General features: G+C 40.2%; 1 protein-coding gene across 15 annotated transcripts in view; it reads right to left on the bottom strand.

The window, feature by feature from the left end:
* Positions 1 to 18,662, bottom strand: part of DLG2 (discs large MAGUK scaffold protein 2) — a 1,063,600-nt gene that overhangs the window by 570,973 nt on the left and 473,965 nt on the right. For all 15 annotated transcript variants that reach the window (XM_076328370.1, XM_076328369.1, XM_076328371.1 and 12 more), the window contains one exon: positions 8,629 to 8,790. In XM_076328370.1, the coding sequence (XP_076184485.1) occupies positions 8,629 to 8,790 (162 nt within the window). The remainder of the gene's footprint in view (positions 1 to 8,628; positions 8,791 to 18,662) is intronic.

The raw sequence follows: 18,662 nt of genomic DNA on the forward strand, positions 1-18,662 counted from the left end.
GGAGGCTGCACCCATTCAGAGCTTCTGGAGCTGCTAACTTCTGCTCTGTACTTTGTATTACACCTGATACTGACAAAAGCCAGAACGTTTTTGATGTGTCACATCATTGGATGTATAAATGCATACATCTTCTACTGAGTGAGTGAATTATCAGGATATTCCTCAGTGAAAAGGTATTATGGCAGTTTAATGCTTCATTTAAAATGTAGAGTACATTCCCAAGTGTCAGTAGTAGCTGAAGTCTGACAGAAGGGCATTTCAGCTGCTGAGCTTAGGGAAACAACTGGTGTTAAACCTGTCTGACATCCCTGAGAAAAATCCCTCCTGTTACAGTCTGACTAATAACACCAAGATGCTTTATTGCACTTTTCATCTGTAGGTCACAAAACACTTTGGAAAGGTGGCAAACATCATTACAGATACTTTACAAATATACTGATATTCTTGTGCTCCTAGACTCGAAGAAAGGAACTGAGAGAACATATAAATCTTATGTTTGTAGCATCTAGTAGTGATTCCATGAATTTATTGAATATATTTCATTTATTTCAGCTGGGAAAAAACCCACCTTTATAATAGTACATCTCTCTCTTTTATATTCTATGAGTATTTCATATGACCTGTCCTTCAAGGAAAAAACAGCTCGGTGAATTACAGGGAAGCAAGGAGTAACTAGTACTATGCAAAACATTACAGAAAGACAAGGAGAAAAAAGGATTCCTGGAATCTCTCATTTTCTTGATTATAAGTGAGAGACATGGCCAGAAATATTTGCAACATATCAGACTTTTTTGAAAAAAAAAAGACTCGGGAACAAGACCATCCTTAAGGAGAAATCTACTATCTGAAAAGAATAAAAGATAAAACCGCTAATTAATACAAATGGATAAAGCACCAAGTAGATGAAGAACAGAGAAAATCTCCTGAAACTGCAATTCAGATTAACATTTGAAAAGACCTTCAATACCTAGGAGGCCCATATAAAGTAAACAGTGTCCATAGCCTAAAAATATTTTCAAATTCCTTTGAAAATTCCTTTCTTTATCCTTCAGGCAAATGTAACAACATATAATGGGCTGGTAGATACTGTCAGAATTTGCTTTGCTTGTGTCCATCAGAGGCCATCATTTATTTTGCCAAAAAATAAAGGACTGCAGTGCCTGAGGTTTACCTTAAGTTGCTGAGATTTCTTCAATTAAATCACCCACTGACAGAAGCAATTTTATTTGGTTTCTTTTTAATTCTGTCAGAAGCTAGAAAGATAACAAATACTATCCGCAACAACATAAATCATGTGGAAAGCCATCAATCAGAAATCCAAGGCAAAAAAATCAAGCACGCAAAACAACGGACTTAGCTATGATGACAAAAAACGAAACATATTCTTCATTAGTAACTATTCTTCACTGTAATGTTCAAATTTTGCACCATTTTAGGACTTTCTTCAGAGTAAGACAAGGATTGCAAAAATGGAAGCCATTCCTGCCCACATGAAACTGAGATATAAAATATTCTTCAGAATACTAATTTATAAGCTGCTTATTTTGCCTTGAAACATAATGAAATAAAAATTCAGAGCTACTTTTGCCACTTCTCTAAGAACAAGAACAAGCATAGGCACATTTGTGTGTTTCCTTTGTCTTTTTTTAACCCGATTGCATTTTTATATTAAAAAACATAGATTAGAGATACAGATCTATGATACATGCTTATCTGCTGTTACAGTGAGAGATAAGAGAAAAACAGTACATAATTAAACATGTAACAAGTGTTGTATCTTAATGAAGCAACCTACTGAATATTCAGTGGAATTCACTAATGGATAGAGACTGCAGTATGGGGCTTTGCCAATAACTGCATATTAAAAAGGAGAGGGGGAAAAAAAGACCAAAAAACCCTCCCCCTAAAGAACCCCAAAACACAAAGACTAGGAAGCTACCAGGGCAGAGATCAAAAATATTATTATAAGATCATTGCTACGGGGCTGAGCCACCCTGGGGCTAAAAAATGCTTCATGCAGATTAGCTATACTTATGAAATGTAGTCAGTGTAAGCAAAGAAAATGATGCAAAATTAAATTTTAGATGGCTTGCTAATATAGCCATGCATACATTAATATGTCCTCTATATAATTCCAATTAATTTTGTAACTGCAAGAGAAAACTTCAGACTTCTGTTCCTGACACGTTACAAAGCGTCAGCCTCTCACGATCCTCCACGGCTCTTAAGAGCCTCTGAAATGCAGCATCTTTGCTCTGGAAGAACAGCCTGTGCTACGGCACAGCCTCAACTGTTTGTCACACCTGAACAACCGAAATTAAAACAAATTCAGCCTTATCTTGCTCTCTTCCCTATCTGCACTTCAACTCTAACATAGGGTTCTTCCCCAGTAAAAGGAATTAAGGGTGTTCAGCAGCTCTGGAAAAAAAAATGGGGTTTCTTATCACAGTTAGATAATCCCCCCAAAAGCACTAGGAACTATATTTATGCAGGAGTATCAGGCAAGGTAATGCTGAAAGCTGTAGCAACCAGCTTTTCCTGTGTAAATCTGGTTCCCTGGTAGCTAGAGGTATTTACAATTACATGGGCAGAGCACTTCCCTGCAATTGCTCATTTAAAACAGCTACACAGGCCTGTTGAGTGTATTTTCTAATGTTGTTTTGCAGCTCTGTGCAGCAACATCTCGAGTTAATCTACAGCTCACGTGATCCACTGCAACATCATGAGAGTCTTGGAGTTTGCTATTTTCACAGTGCCTGTAACCAGTGCATGACTTCGTATTTTATACAGAATTCGATAGTAAAAAAATAGTCCCAAAACTTTTCAAATTGAGAAATGGAACGGTTGCATCTGAAAAAAAAAATCGATATAGAATGTTTTGACCTTATTTATCCAAATTGTCTTTAGAACTCATTTTTTATTGAAATCAATGTTAATTCATGAAATAAATAGCTCTTACCTAATCTACATTTTTAGTCACAAGAAATTACTCTTCATGACGGTTTCCAGGAAGCTCAGGCTAAGACATTTTTCACAGATTAATTAATCATCCAGGCTCATCCTCAGAGCCTCTTTCCCCATCTTTGTTAATTTGTCAGAGAAGCAGCGCAACTACTGTAGTGAGGTCTGACTCACACTTGGACAAGGAAGGCTTCGGAGATAACAAAAAAGCTGTTTCATTAAAGACAGCAAAGGGGGCGTGCCAGATTCCAGGAGCCTTCCCAGAAATGACCTTCCTGCACCCAGGTGGATAAAAAGAAGAATGATAGGAGTGCAAAGGACACTTCACACAATCACCAGAAGATGGAAGTTGGGAAAGAGAGAGGTCTGGCTTGGAGCAGAAACAAAACATCTTTTCCCTACTAGATACAGAGAATCTCAAGTAATGGGTAAGATAAGGGCTTTTGCCATCATCAAGGAAAAAGAACAAATGCAATCAATGTGCTGTGGTGATGGGAGAAGCAAATCTCCTTCTTCTGAAAAGCAATTTGCACAAATGTCAATTCATGTATAACCTTAGCTTTGGAGACTGCTAAGCAAATGAATTGCTCGTTTGCTTCATGTGGAGAGGTTTTTCCCTCTCTCCACTGGAAAGTCGTTCTATCAGTCCTGACTTTCTATAAGCTGTCAGCAGCCCTGCTGAGCTGCAGGACAACACCCTGGGACAGAAAAAAAAAGGATATCCAGAGTGGTTCCTTCCCTTCTACGAAGTGAGGCCATCAAAGAGGAGGCAACTGAAGAGGTTTCTGAACTTCCTTGTTTAAAAATATCCTAGGCTAAGATAATAACAGTAATTTACCTGGCTACTTGTTTTTGCACAACTGCCACTGATGCTTACACTCACACCTTGCATTAAATTACGAGGTGGAGATGGTGGTTGGAATAGTCTGACATTTAAAATGTTCAGGCAAGCAAGGAGATGCAAGATGCTTACATGGATTTTTACTTTTAAGCTTATCTAAAGAAAATGGAATATACTTAAACCAAAAAGAAATCTAACATCACAATAATACTAATAAGGTTCATTTAGAAGCCAGAGTTATCGTTCATTTAATGAACACTGATTAGCTCTATTCCCAGGAGGAAGGGAAAGAGAGACGCATTTGATTTAGAGACAGAACTTGCGTGTCTGAATTTCAGGTACGGTTATGTTGTATTCAGATTTCCCAACACACCAGGGATTCAGAAGGCACCTAATTTCTAAAAAGGCATTTTTACTGAATTACTGAATCTACTGAATTAGCACTTTCTAAACCACATAAGGAAAACCTCCACTGCATGTCACTGAAGCTTTCTAGGTGCCGAGCAAAGGATTCTGAGCTTACTACACCATCTAGTGTCAAACGAGGGAAAGTGCAAGAAAATGGTTTTAAACTATCTTTTCATTCTGTTAATACTTTTGCCTTTAACAGATTAATAAAACACAATTTCATCACCTCTGTAAGTTGCAAAGAATATTTATCATCTTAATATGGCAACTGTCTCTCTCACAAAACTTCTCGAACGTTAGCATTTTCCCAAATGTTAATACAGCTACATAACTGAAAATTTCCTTTAAAATTTCAATGTCTGACATTCAAAGTTGCTGAAGCTGTTGCAAATTTTATCTTCTCCACACTAATAAGTAGATCAACCTTTAACAGAAGTTTGAAGCTTTCTAAAATTAGGCATTTTCCAGAACTGAGTGTAGGGGAAATGCTACAGGAAGTAAAGTAGTAGAAAAGTGGAAAAGCAAAGTTCATGCAAGAAATTTGAAGTTACAGAAGTAAACATCACAGTGAAAACAGGGTCTAGCTTTCAGCACAACTGTTCTTGCTCATTATTATCTTCCGAAAAGAAGTAATCTGGCTAGTGCACACTAGATTTTAGGTACTTGAAGGATTACAAGACATGTCAATATCAGAAAAACTATTCACATTCCTAAACAGTATTTATCATAATCAGTATCTGAGTGTCTCAAAGAGATTTTCAGAATGGTTGAGGATGAGATTTCTGATTGTTCATCACACAAGACTAGGGTAAGGTCGATAAAAAAAATTCTCTTTATAAAAAACTTCTGAAGTAACCAATAATGACAAACTCCACTAGGATATTTCTGGACTACATCAAACCACACAATCTGGAATACGAAATTACAGCCAAGTTCTTTAACAATTTGTACACAGCAACTGGATATCAAATTTAAGACGTATCTGTTCTATGCAACACAGTACCATGTCAGGCGTTTTGAATCACACACGTCTTCAAAAAGATGGGCTGAATCCTTTCATCCTGAGGGCTAGAAAGTCTTTCAAGAATCTCTGGAATGTTTTACTTAGAGATGTACACAGGAGTATAGGCAGGCCCGTGGTTTCTCTGCCTGAACTTCAACCATCCACAGAGCTTGCAACTGTATTGACGTAAGTCTGTCCTCAAGCTGTCAAGCTGGCTTATGGATGCACACTGAGATGTTCATTGGAAACCTGGGAGCACAGGCGGGGTGATGGTAGCAGGCAGTCTACCTGTACTGACAAGGTATAACGCTTGTGGCTTCCAGAGATGGCTGTGGGCACTGGTCAGCTCTGGGGGCTGGAACCAGCCACCCTGAAGGGTAGTTTTCTGATTGCGTGGTCTTTGCAGATTTCTTTCCAAATGAACACAAACGTATGGAAACAAGCAATTCTTTCCTCTGCCAAACTCAAGTCAATTAGGAAAAGTGATGTGATTAAGACAGATATGTGGCTTGGCCTTGGGACAACACTTTGGTTCCAAAGCATCTTAACTAGATTATTTTTATGCTCAAACATTTTTCTTTTATGATACTATTTCAAAGAGAAAAATACTGGGCAAATCATCCTGTCATCAGGGCATTTTGCAGCCACTAAACACAAAAGACTGTGTCAAAAATTCTTTGAGAGATGCACCCTGGTGCTGTAGATCCCACAGTGAAATTCAGCCAGTGAAATGCAGTCAGGCAGTGACTTAACCCCACTCAGCCAGACAACTCACACAACGTGTTTGCCGGTTGGGTAGCTGGTCAGACAGTCCTAGTGACACAGGAGGTGATGTGATCCCTCTCTCGGTACAAGCAAACTTCTGACTTTCATTTACACACATTTTCCCTTTGCACCAAATGCTCTGACCTGTATTCAGAAAACTGGGGCAGAACGAGTCAGCCTTTCCAGTGCAAACAGCTCTTGGTGGAGTTTCCCGACAGCTTCATCCCACTGCAATTGCCAGTGTCTTCTCACTCCTAAGACTAGAGTTGGCAGGCTGTATTTGGACCCCAGCATTTGTTATATATCATCAGAGCAGGATTCCAGCAGTTCCACCTCTCACGCAAGGCAACGAAATATTTAAATTGCAGGCACACTTATCCAGCAAATCTTTAAAAAACAGTGTTCTACATTTCCCTAGGAAGGCACGCTATGGGTTGAGAGGCAGTATGTCTCAGATTTAACCACTATTCAGTGCAGCCATGTTTACACAATACTACTGAGAAGAGCACGGAATACTTAATGATATCAGACTATAAGATGGAAAGTCTAGAATTCAAGAAAACAACCAATTCTGACTGGATTTTGGAGAGTTTGGAATGCTGTTTCTCAACTATGTGGAAATCACTGTGACAAAAAGCTTCTGAACAGGGATTTCAACAATTCCCAGAAACAAAAGTGGATCCAAAGCACGTATTTCAGATAGGAAGGGTACCACAGTGCTATGAGCGCTAGCAGAAGGTTTACTCCAGCCTCCTGAGCTAATTCTCTACTGAAGGTTAAAAGACAGGACATAGACTACAGGAGAAAGAAAGCAGGAACTTCAAAGCCATCTGAAGAGACAAATTACTAAATTTAGATTAAGTGGCAGGCATGAGACACTATTAAGTGGCAGGCATGAGACGCTATTAAGTGGCAGGCATGAGACACTGTCAATCTGAAGGAAAGAAGGGAAAGTGACAGAGTCAAAGACAGAAATCCTCAGGCTGAGGAATAAGACACTGATTTCCAAGAGGAAATACTATATAGCTCCTCTCCTCCCATCACTTCAGAAAACAGCAGCAGAAAACAACTTTCTCCTGTCACAAGAGCAAATTGGACTGGGAGCTGTTTTAAGACAACTGTAGGTGTCTGGGGATACCCTTCACCTCACTTCACAATAAGCTTTTTGTCATCATTGCTACACTATCAGCTTGGATCATGCAGCCTTCCTTGAAAGTCTCCATCTGTGAAGCAAAACATCTATTTTTGACTTTCATGAAAAAGAAGCACCACTATAATCTTAATATTCAAGGAACCTTAGAGGAGCAGGGATGTTTCCCTTCCAGGCAAGAAATTGTTTTGTCTGTGATCATCCCCTGAGGTTACACAGAGGCGACATGGAGGTAATCCCTTCCAAATAACTAAGTTGATCTACTTCAGCATAAGAAGATAGATCACTGCTTGATACTGTTGGCTTCTGCACTAGAAGTTAGGTAAGCAACCTGGAAAGCTGCTAAAACATGAAAAGACAAACGACATACAAACTACACACCGGAACAATAAGAGCAGAGGACAAAGATTAATTCACATGGCTATTCCATGAAGGCTCAATGAACACCAGCTGCATTCACATCAATCTTTAATAATAAACATTCCCTTTCACTTGTAACCGCACTGTAATCACTCTGCTAGGCAAGCGATGCCCATTTCACAGGCTTTGAGCACCAGAAGGTGCAAAGCCCATCTGCCTTGTTTGCTGCTTAGTTAATTGCCTGAACAAAACCATTATCCAGAACATCACCACCTCTAGTAAAAAAATATTCTTTTTTTCCCCTTCCCAGGCCTAGTAGAAAATAAAAATAGGAAAACCATCATGCTCATCACTCCATCCATGCTCCTTTCATTGGAGAAGTTTTAGGAACATCTTCAAACTATTGCAGTCTTATTAAAGAGCAAATGTAATTTTCAGAAATGGATTTCTTTTGCTTAATGTACAGGTTCACCATGAAGATAAACACCTTTTACCCAGGCAGATATATCAGAGGACACCAGACACACATACAGAAAAACCTTCTATAAACAGTTGCCTCAGATAACAGAGAGATATGTCTACATCGTTCTGAATTGCAGCAAAACCCACAGAAAACAGCAAGTGCTTGAGTAGTAAGGATCTGAATACTGGCAAATGAGCTCCCTTTTCAGGCATAACTTATGACTTTGATGTAGCTTTTTGAGAGATGCAAAAACCAGGACTCCATCAGATGGTTACATTTACAGTATTTTTTTCAATTTCTGAACAAGGACAATCAGGAAGGGAAGTCTGCCATTCCAAAATCACGGTGATATTGAGGCCCAGAACCTGCATTATTCTTTTCTCAATGTAGAGAAAAAAGGCTCATTTGCCAGGAATGATTTTTGCTCAAGCAAAAATCTCACTCAAAGCAAAAAAGCTCACATCTCAACACAAAGCTTTGCCAACTAAACCATCACCTGTTACAGTATAGCGAGCCTTAAAAACTCAAGGCTAATCAAACACAGGATAATCAAACTGCAATGATACCTTTCAAAAAGCAGCTTGTCTGTTTGTATGACAAAATAAGTTTCCCAAGTGCTTCGTGCTACATGTTTTCTCGTATTTGAGGACCAAAGCAAGAGTGAATATCGATCCTACCTTCAAAGGAGAAATGTGCGACTGTAAGACATATCCATGGACATTCTCTATTTGAGACAAGTTCTTCTCTGACACGTGAACAAGCTCTGGGCCTCTCACTTCGTGGGTTAATCGAGGCAAAGTATGGTCATGTGGAGCGTCCTCATCTTGATAACGATATTTCTAGAGAAAAAAGATAGCAAGGGAGAACAAATAAGATTTGAGGAGGCAATACACATGTATTAATGTAAATATGGGATAACAGATAAAGTATCAGACATCAGATGATATAACCCGCGGATTTCCTGATCTGTTCTGGAGAGAATACCTCATTCTTTTTTTAACAGTTCATCAAAGAGAGAAAATGTGGTGTATCGCATTGATACACAAAGCTTCTACCATCAGATAGACATCTGAGACGACATACTGGCAAGGGTTGATAATGAAAATAAAAAGGACGTGTTGATTGGCTGAGCTGTAGCGTCAGCTCACATTTCACATCCCCACGTTAATAACCGCACTTCTACAGCCTTTCTCCGCAAAATATTTGAGTCATTTTCCATTTAGCACCAGGTACGCTGATGCTGGAGAGCACACATGCACTTCCACAGAGCCACAGTCAGGCAGAAAATTACTCTCCGGTAAAGTTTTCTCCTTACCCTGAACACTAATTAGGGTGTGAGTTGTTGTAACTTCCTGCTCCACGGAGAGGCAACATGAGGAACAGGAGGTAAGCAGCTTGTCCAAGATCCAAAACGAAGCTTGTAACAACAAGGCATATAACCCTAAAAATTAGATTAAATGACCAGATCCGTCCTTTAGCTAGAATCCTTTTTAAAAAGGCACCGCCTTTTTAAAGACGGGCCCAGCTGTGTCTTGTGGTGGGGCCATTGGAGCCAGCTGCAGCTGGCTGGAACCGGCTGGAACCGGTTGGAACCGGTTATGTTTGGCACAGGGCAGCTCCGACCTCTCTTCACAGAGGCACCTGCAGCCCCCCACTGCCAAAGCCTTGCCTTTTATACATGACACTCATACACACCGCTGTTTTGAGGGAGAAGACTACTGAACGGGTCTCATGGGGGATAATAATTCTCATGGCGTAACACAGTGGGGGGGGATGTTGAGACGTTACAGCACGGAGCAGGAGGAGGAGAGCAGAGTGTGAATCAGAAGGGGAGTTCACAGGTCTGTGGCACTAAGAGAGGGGCAGATAGTGTCATTGTAAATGCCTTTTTCACCTGACAGGTATATGCTAAAATATTGGAAGGAGCAAAATCAAAGACTAAGACTTATTTGGATGGCCATATAAGAAATATAAGAAGTCTTAAGTTCAAGTACGCTCACAAGGACATTGCAAAGCAGACCTCTCTGCTGCTCCTGCATTTCACTTTGACCGCTCAGCTCTGGGGTGTTACTTCATTTACTCATCCCTCCGAAGGAAATCATCCCGGTTTATTCCTGCCTTTGCTCTCATGTATGGAAATGTTTCAGCACTTGCCAATTATTTTCAGAATACACACGTGACATGATTTATTCTCCTCTTCTTTTCTGGGATATGCCTGCAACCCTTCACATATTCACTTTTTAGATAACATAATTAATGAATATATAAAATGACTGGCACCAGACAAGTATTATTTGGGCAAGAAGCCATCAGTCTAATAGATGGTACTCCAACCAATGTCACATTTAAGGCTTGGCACACAAATCATTTAAGCCTCAAGCAATCAATTATTTTTTGAATCCAGTGAGTACTCTTTCAAAAAAGACGACTACTCAGAGACACCCTCTTTAAAGTGAGTCATTTGCTAAAACGTGATTAGGAGAAGTAACCGCAGAATACCAGAGTCATCTCATCTCCCCGGGAAATGGTAAAATGAAAATGTCCAGTGACAGCTTTCCAAAGAGATAAGACAGTAGTGGCAGAAGCCATAAAGTGTTTTGTCGTAGAATTATAGAATCATAGAATCTTTTAGGTTGGAAAGGAACTTTAAGATAATCGAGTCCAACTGTTAACCTAGCACTGCCAAGTCCACCACTAAACCATGTCCCTAAGCACCACATCTGCACGTCTTTTCAATACCTCCAGGGATGGTGACTCCACCACTTCCCTGGGCAGCCTGTTCCAGTGCCTGACAACCCTTTCGGTGAAGACATTTTTCCTAATATCCAATCTAAACCTCCCCTGGCACAACTTGAGGCCATTTCCTCTTGTCCTATCGCTTGTTACTTGGGAGAAGAGACCGACACCCACCTCGCTACAACCTCCTTTCAGGGAGTTGTAGAGAGCGATGAGGTCTCCCCTCAGCCTCCTTCTCTCCCGACTAAACAACCCCAGTTCCCTCAGCCGCTCCTCATAAGACTTGTTCTCCAGACCCCTCACCAGCCTCGTTGCCCTTCTCTGGACACGCTCCAGCACCTCAATGTCCTTCTTGTAGTGAGGGGCCCAAAACTGAACACAGGATTCGAGGTGCGGCCTCACCAGTGCCGAGTACAGGGGCACGATCACTTCCCTAGTCCTGCTGGCCACACTAGTTCTGATACAAATATTGTACTCTCTCTATATATATACACACTGTTCTGTCCAGATCATTTGTGCAGCTTTACAGCACAAGAAGCAGTGTAAGGTGGCATTAGAGAGAGAACATCTCTTTGACCATCAGTAAGTCCTTTCCCCACCACACTGCAGTGTAACTGTTGCATAAATGAGAGCCAAGACCCAGAGGAAATTGGTTCATCCTGAGCCCTGTGCTCCCAAAAAGCAGAACACTTGCATGGATCCCCACTGGTAGATTTTCCCATGAAAACTACACTTTATAATTAAAATTGATCATTTTATCCGATAACTGCACATTCCCACGACAAATTCAAAAATATCCATGTCCATGTGCCATAAACTGGAAAGTTTACAGAACAGATTTCCACTTTTCCATTTGCCTTTATGTCCCTCCCACCCCAAGCCCAACCTTCTCGTTCTTCACAAAGTACGAGCCTAGAACATTTCTGGGTCAACCCTGTTATGTGTTTGCCTCATGTTCTTAGCACCAAACTCATTGATTTTCATATGTCTTTCCTCCCACAGCATCTTTTCACTGAAATGCTTTCAGCTGTGAACCAAAACAGCTTGACACAGCAAAAAGCCAGTGGTAAGGCTGAAAATACCAAACCAGAATTAAGACTCTCTTGCAGAAATGCCTCATTCATCTCCATTGCTCTGTCCTGATGGGGTCCTGCAAATGTCCTTGAAATTACCCCATTCCCTAGAAACCAGAGCTTTCTCTAAGGGTTAATTCAAATTTCTGGAGGGAAAAGCATGATTGCACGGAAATGCTACTCTTCATTTGATAAAAGAACAGGTGGATGTCTTATGATAATTAAATTACAAATCAGTGCCTGCTGCTGACAGGGTATTGTACGCTGCCAACTAGCATCAGATATTTAAAATCCTCTGTAATTACCTATAATGGGGGAGTGGAGTGCGCTGCTGTGAATTTTTAATATGAACGTGCCTTTTTATAAGAGATCATTCTCTCTACAATGTGAGATTATTACAGCATCACTGCTCCTCGCATCGTACTGTCTAAAGGAGCATTTCTAAGGCTGTGTTTGCCAAAGAGTTGTCAGCTAAAGAGGATTGAAGTTATGAATCCAGCAGAAGGTAATGGTCAAAAGCCTTAAATTTCAACAAAGCCAGCTCTCAAGAAAAAAAAAAAAGGTAAAAAAAAAAGTGGGAAGTTACAATACAAGTTACAATACAAGTTACAATAGCCAGACTACTGCACTGGCATGGAAATACAGTTCTTACAACCTACCTTTGACAGATTGTCAATGAATTAAGATAGCAGGGAATTTGTCATTCAATTCTGGGCCAAAGAGAACTGGTTTGTACAAAAGTCTTCAATATTTTTTTTGCAGTTACCATCAGTTTGCTTTGCGGAAAATGCAAACAGAACATTTCATTTTAGATCAACTCAAACCGACCTGTCCCCTAAGCTGTGGAATGCGGTCCTACTGGAGTTGCCATTCAAAAGCACAAGTCCCTGTTCTTCTCTACGTGGGTCTTTGGCTGGACCACACTCCAACACATCACACATTACTTCTGCTTGCAATAGGAGGGCCGCAAAAGGAGGGAGCAAACTGGTACAGGAGTCACAAGGCTCTAAAACATCCTGTGAAATAAGAGTAGCCAGTGAATCCTGGTCTAAAGAGGATCTTGACCTACAAGAAGACACCCTGACATGTGCAAAAGATACAGAGGCAAAAACATGATGTTGCTTTTCACTCAGCTGAAGCTTTATAGTAGATACAGCTGATAGATATTAGTGGTGGAAAAAAGGTACCACAACATACTATGAGATGGTAATCCATTCATGAGTGGATCTTGCTCCCAATCTCTCTTCAAAGCCAGTCTGTTAAAAATACTCTGGCTAGCATAATATGTTTTGTCAAAGGAAACAATAGCAATACTACTCGTTTTAGCTCTTATACATCAGGATTTCAAGTCTCAAATACTATTTCTGTTTCATGGCCCTCCTCAGGAGGGGCCAGACTTCTGCACCTTAGAAGCTGTGGGTCTTCATATAACCAATATAACTTAGAAACCACAGGGAAAGGAATTTCTGCAAAAAATTTCCCACATGACACAATAACCTCTTACAGATCCAGTTGTCCCATTGCAATCTGGGGATAGACAAGGTATGCAGTTGGGTCCCAACTTCTTATCCCTCGCTCACTTGCCTTTTCCCTCAATCCAGGATTTAGGCTGCTTTGCAACTCACACACAGATTAACCCCACTGCTAGTCATCTGCTGCAATCTTGACATGGGAGCTACCTTTGAACAGGTCAAGTGTCACCCCCCTTCTGCATGATATTAGCTCCAGAATTCAATACACTGGATTTCTTCACAGTTTTAGCAACAGACAAAAACTAAAACCATAATGGACTTGGTCCATTTAGACAAAAATTTAATCTGCAAAGTCCCATTAAAAAATGTTAGTGCCACCCTGTCTCACTTTTGTGCTCAGTTTTTTCAGTGGTCTTCAATGTGTCGAATTTTACTGGCACTGCTCTCCAAAGGCAGCAAATTTCAATGTCACACAGATGAGTATCTTGAGAAAACAAACTTTACAATTTGCACACACAAGTCCTTGGGCATTCATCCAATCATGAGTAGAAATAATGTTACTCATTCAACTGATTGCAAATGAGCAACACAGCTTGAATTCTGAATATTTGCAATCAATCTATAGAGTAAAAAGAGAAAAAAATACTCTTCTCATTATACAAAATGGAAGAAATCACAATCTGCTTGCCAAGACTGTGGAAGTAGATTAAGAAGCTTAAATCATTGAATAATTATACTTATTGTGAATGACTTGCTCTTTTGCTTATCAAGTAGATTTCTAACAAGCTTGTCACTATATCACAGCAATACCTTTCATCCAAGAAGCCCAAAAAGCTTTACAAGTGGTAGTCAAGTCTGATAACATCCTGTTGAAAAAAAGTATGTGCATCATCTAAAGGTGGGTAAAATTAGGCACAGAAATACAACAATTTGCTCAAGGTCACAAAGAAAATCAATTAATTAAGCAGTGGTAGAACTTAGGAGATTTTTCCAGTCTGCTCTTTTAAGCCCAAGGCCTAGTGCAACTACACTGACTTTAATAGTAATAATAATCATTATTATTTAAAAGTAAGGTTGTAGGTTAGCTGCTGCCATTGTAATTTATTTTTAATTTTGGTTCCGCCCCCCCCCCCCCCCCCAAATGTTCCAGGAGACAGCAGACTTTCTAAGGTCAGGAATCGTGTTTTGTTCTGCGTCAATGTAATAGCTAGCCATGCTTTGTATAATCTATATTGTGCTATCTCTGAGAAACACATAGTGATTTTTAGAAGACAAGAGGTTTCCTGTAAGAACCAAATTGTTTCACAGAAGGAACACTATCAGCACTGAATAGTGAGAATTTGCATAGCTTTTCCATTCAGTACAACAAGAATTTTTTCAGGAGGGAAAAAAAAAGCAAATATATGATTTCTTCTCTCAGTTTACTGAAATTGGCAGTTTTTTGCCCATAGTAGGGAATATATGTTCAGTTTTTTAAAAAATGCAAGTACAATACAGTGGACCAAATACGTTTTACAGTATTCTCCTCATCTGTTTTTTGAAACCCTAAATAATTTTGTTTTTCATGATGAAGAAGTGAAATGGACATTAACCAAGTACCTCTTCCTCGTATTAGCTGGACGTAGTTGCACCTTTCGCTCACAAGATGGCACAATAACCATCGAGTTAAAGCATGTTCTCGCTGAACTGTGAAGTGTTTCAGGAAAAAAATACGTAGCTATGCAATGTCGTAAAATTTCAAACGATTTTTACTGTGAACTGACCTGGTACAACATTATTAAAAAAAGACGGCAATCTTTTACAGTAAGTACACATAAACACGTTATGGTCACACACAAAGCTGGCAGCTGAAGAAAAGTCTAACAGTTCATATAAGCATCAAAAGTTACAAGCAAGTAGGAACCTATTGGTTTTTGCAGGCTTTAGCATGAACAAAACCACTATATATCGACAAGATTGAGACTAGCCCAGAATGCTGCATTCCTCAAGGAATTCTAAATCCTAATTAAAACCGCCTGCATGCAAATCTGTACCATGAGGTATTCAGCTCCATATGCTGCATCGCATTTTGGACCTGTTAACAGCATCAGTTTAGCCCTCTGGAGCTTGCCACTTGCTATCCAATAATTTAAAATAGATTTTTAACTCTAAGTACCAGTGTAAAAAAAGACACTCTAAGAGGGCGGCTTTGCTAGTATTAAATGGTGAATGTGGCTGCAGTCTATAAAAATCAGTAACTTAAAAAAAAAAAAGTCCAGCTAATACTGATTGTTTATCTAAGTGGAGCAAAGGAAAGACGTGGGTGAAACCACACAATTTATCAACATCAGGCTGTAGCCACCTGTCCATCCCTTTTTCCTGCAATAACTTCACTTGCATACTCCTTTTTATAGTCTTCAACTTTTCCCCTCAAAATATTTTTTTTCTGATATATCCATGTTCCCACGTCCACTACAGAAGTCTTCATGCCTCATTAGCTCCCTCCTTCATGCCTCCTTTCCCCCTGCAGCTCCCTGCGCGTCCCTAGAAGCACCATGTCCCCACTCCCATTCCCCGATCCCTCCAATTCTGCTGCTGCAGTCCCCCAGTGTGGAAGCACTGAGCTTCACAAATTCTCCTTTTCCACCCCTTGCCTGATCTGAAGAACAGCTTCTGGCACGGGGCAGCTGTGCTGGGGTTACTACTCAGCATTTGGAGAGACAGAGCTGGCAAATGCCACCAGTTGCCGTGTCTCAGTTTCCCTGCCAATAAGCCTGCGGTGGGAATGCAGCACGGCAAAATAAACACCCTGGTTTTATATCAGACGATTACAAAGTAATCTTGTAATGTAAGAAATAAATAATATATTATTATTGCCTGAAACAAATGATACAGAGAAACAAACAAAAATCACAGAACAAATGGCTTGCCCCTCATATGTTTTCTGTACTGCAAATACAGATTTTAATTTAGTCCAGCTTTGCTCAGCACATGACACAGCAAGCCATTTGTGTTTTGCAGCTGAAACCCTCTCCCTAGTCTTCACACTTGGGTGCCCTGCTTAGTTGAATTTATACAAAAATAGGACTCCTCTTCCTAGTGCACACTTCTGGTGACTTCTTCACAGTTATCTAACTATAAAAAATAAAAAATTGAAGTGATTTGTATTGCTTAGTTTTGCATGTATCTATGTATTGTTTTAAAGCTTTAACTATGTATTTTCATTATATTATTTCCCAATGCCCTTCTGAGCATCAGTCAATAGGATAGCACCTACTGAGTTACCCCAGAGGATAACCAAGATTGTCCCCTAACTCTGTTTCTTAGCCCTCATGGGTCTTGAATAGATGTAGTTGTGGTGGGCTTTTTGGGCCCTCAAGCCTGCCTAGTTTCATAGTTCTAATTTGGGACACTGCCTGGCTATGTTAGCACCTGCTGGTGGTCACCGTGGAGAGCCCACAGACTGAAGGGATGCAGTGAGACTGTGCCAATTCCAGTGTTAATTATACTTCCCCAAAAGGTCCCACTGAAGGGGGTCTCTAGGGAGGGATGGCCTCTGGGCATAGTCTCTAGTGTTGTAGCCTTTCCCATGATACCCATGAGTTCATCTTCTGCCCTAGTATCTCATGCAGCCTCTGGGCATAGCTTTTCCTGATAGCAGTGCTAGGCATGGGTGGTTCTTCATCTCCTGCATCTGTCTCCCCTGTGCAGCCCCAATTCTCCATCCTGCTCCTTTACTTGTACTGATCAGATACTGACCAAGATTAGGGTTTTTTACAAGTTTGTCTGAACCTAAATTACGCACTTGTGAGCTCCCAGCCTCACAAATAGGTGCATCAGCTCTAGTGGAGGAGGCAACACAGGAGCAGGAATGAAAAGTCAAGGAGGAGCAGAGTAATTCCTTGAGACAGAATTACTGATAACAAAGATACATGAAAATATTACCCTGACTCCTTTCCTCTCTTGGATACACACATAATCCAATACTGGGAGCTTTATATGTCAATGCTAAAATAAGCCAAGTGATCTATAATGTGTAATGGCAAATCCAAGGAAGGCTGACTTGAGATTTCTCTAGGAAAGAGAAGGAATAGAAAAATCTTCAAAACAGGACTGGAGCAAATGGGGATAAAGACAAAAGCTCAGGTGGTAAAAAGAGAAAAGACAGAGAACTCCAGCATCTGTGCTGCTCTGGTGCTGAAAAATACTTGTGAAACCCCTAGGGAAAGCATTTGTCTTATCTCCCTCTGGGGCTAGTTTGCACAGCAATAGCTGCTCCCAGCAATTACTCAAGTGGCAGAGGCCTGTGGTTCTGAAGATGGTGCCCTTGCCTCATTCTAGGTTGTGTAGACTTTCTGTCTAGGGCTGTGGAGAGTAATTTTAAAATTTGCCCCTTTCACTGCTCACACATTCCTATTTCCCAGACTTCTTCAATGTAAGTGTTCCCATTGATACCCTTGCTTTTTCTGCAGTCCCAGGTTTAAATGAAATCTAGGAGGAAAACTAGATTCTGATTTTCTTAAATTAAGACTCAGTTAATAGGTTAAAAGAAAGATAAATCTGCAGAGTAAAGTGTTCAACAGTCAAGGAAGTATGATTTCCTCATAAACCCTATCACATTCACTGTGTAGACAGCACAGTCCTTTGGGAATTAATTGTGTATTGAAGGACACAGGAATTGTGTGTCTGTGGGATTCCAGTATCATTTCTTACAGAAATTGGAGAACTCTGTACAAAGGCTATATGAAGCAAAAGGATGCTCTCAGGCTAAGAAAGGCAAATGCTATTGTAGATAATTGTTTCTATTCTTGCTTTTGCCACAGAAATCTCATGCAATGCTAGGCATTTCACAAAACCAAGCTTTCCACAGGTGTGGAACTGAGATATTCCTCACTTTGAAAGGTCTTGGTAGACACAGATGGCCAGTTTTTGCAGAAGTGCTGAGCATCAGCAGCTTCAGCTGAAATCAGGGAGAGTTGGACTTTGTACAGAAAAAATGCACTGGAATCCTGTGCACTCCAAGAGGTCAGTCTAAGGTGGAATTGGTATCAGCTGACATCGGCCACCTAAAACTTGAACTTCTGGTATAAGCAGGTCAACCAGGTCCCCTTGCTAATAGCTGGAACTTCACAATATTGTATGTATATCTGTCAAAGAACTGCTCACTGAAGGCACTTTTTCTCTCCTTTTTTTCTAACTTGGACTGAAGGCAGCTTAGGATTTAAGCATTTTGAATGAGATTGATTTCATTCTTGATATTGCAAACTAGACACAGAAACTAGTGGACTCATTTGGTCTTAATTGTTCTGTTAAATGAGTAAAAGTTCTAATCACACAGGGATATTGTGAAAATATATTCATTAATGTTTATGAGATACTTGGATACTGTGATCAGGCTTGGTACAATAGGAAAATCAATGAAAAAATAATAATTCTGTAAATGGAGCACAG

The sequence above is a fragment of the Aptenodytes patagonicus genome, chromosome 1 (assembly GCF_965638725.1).
Source record: "Aptenodytes patagonicus chromosome 1, bAptPat1.pri.cur, whole genome shotgun sequence".
NCBI classification, from domain to species: Eukaryota; Metazoa; Chordata; class Aves; order Sphenisciformes; family Spheniscidae; genus Aptenodytes; species Aptenodytes patagonicus.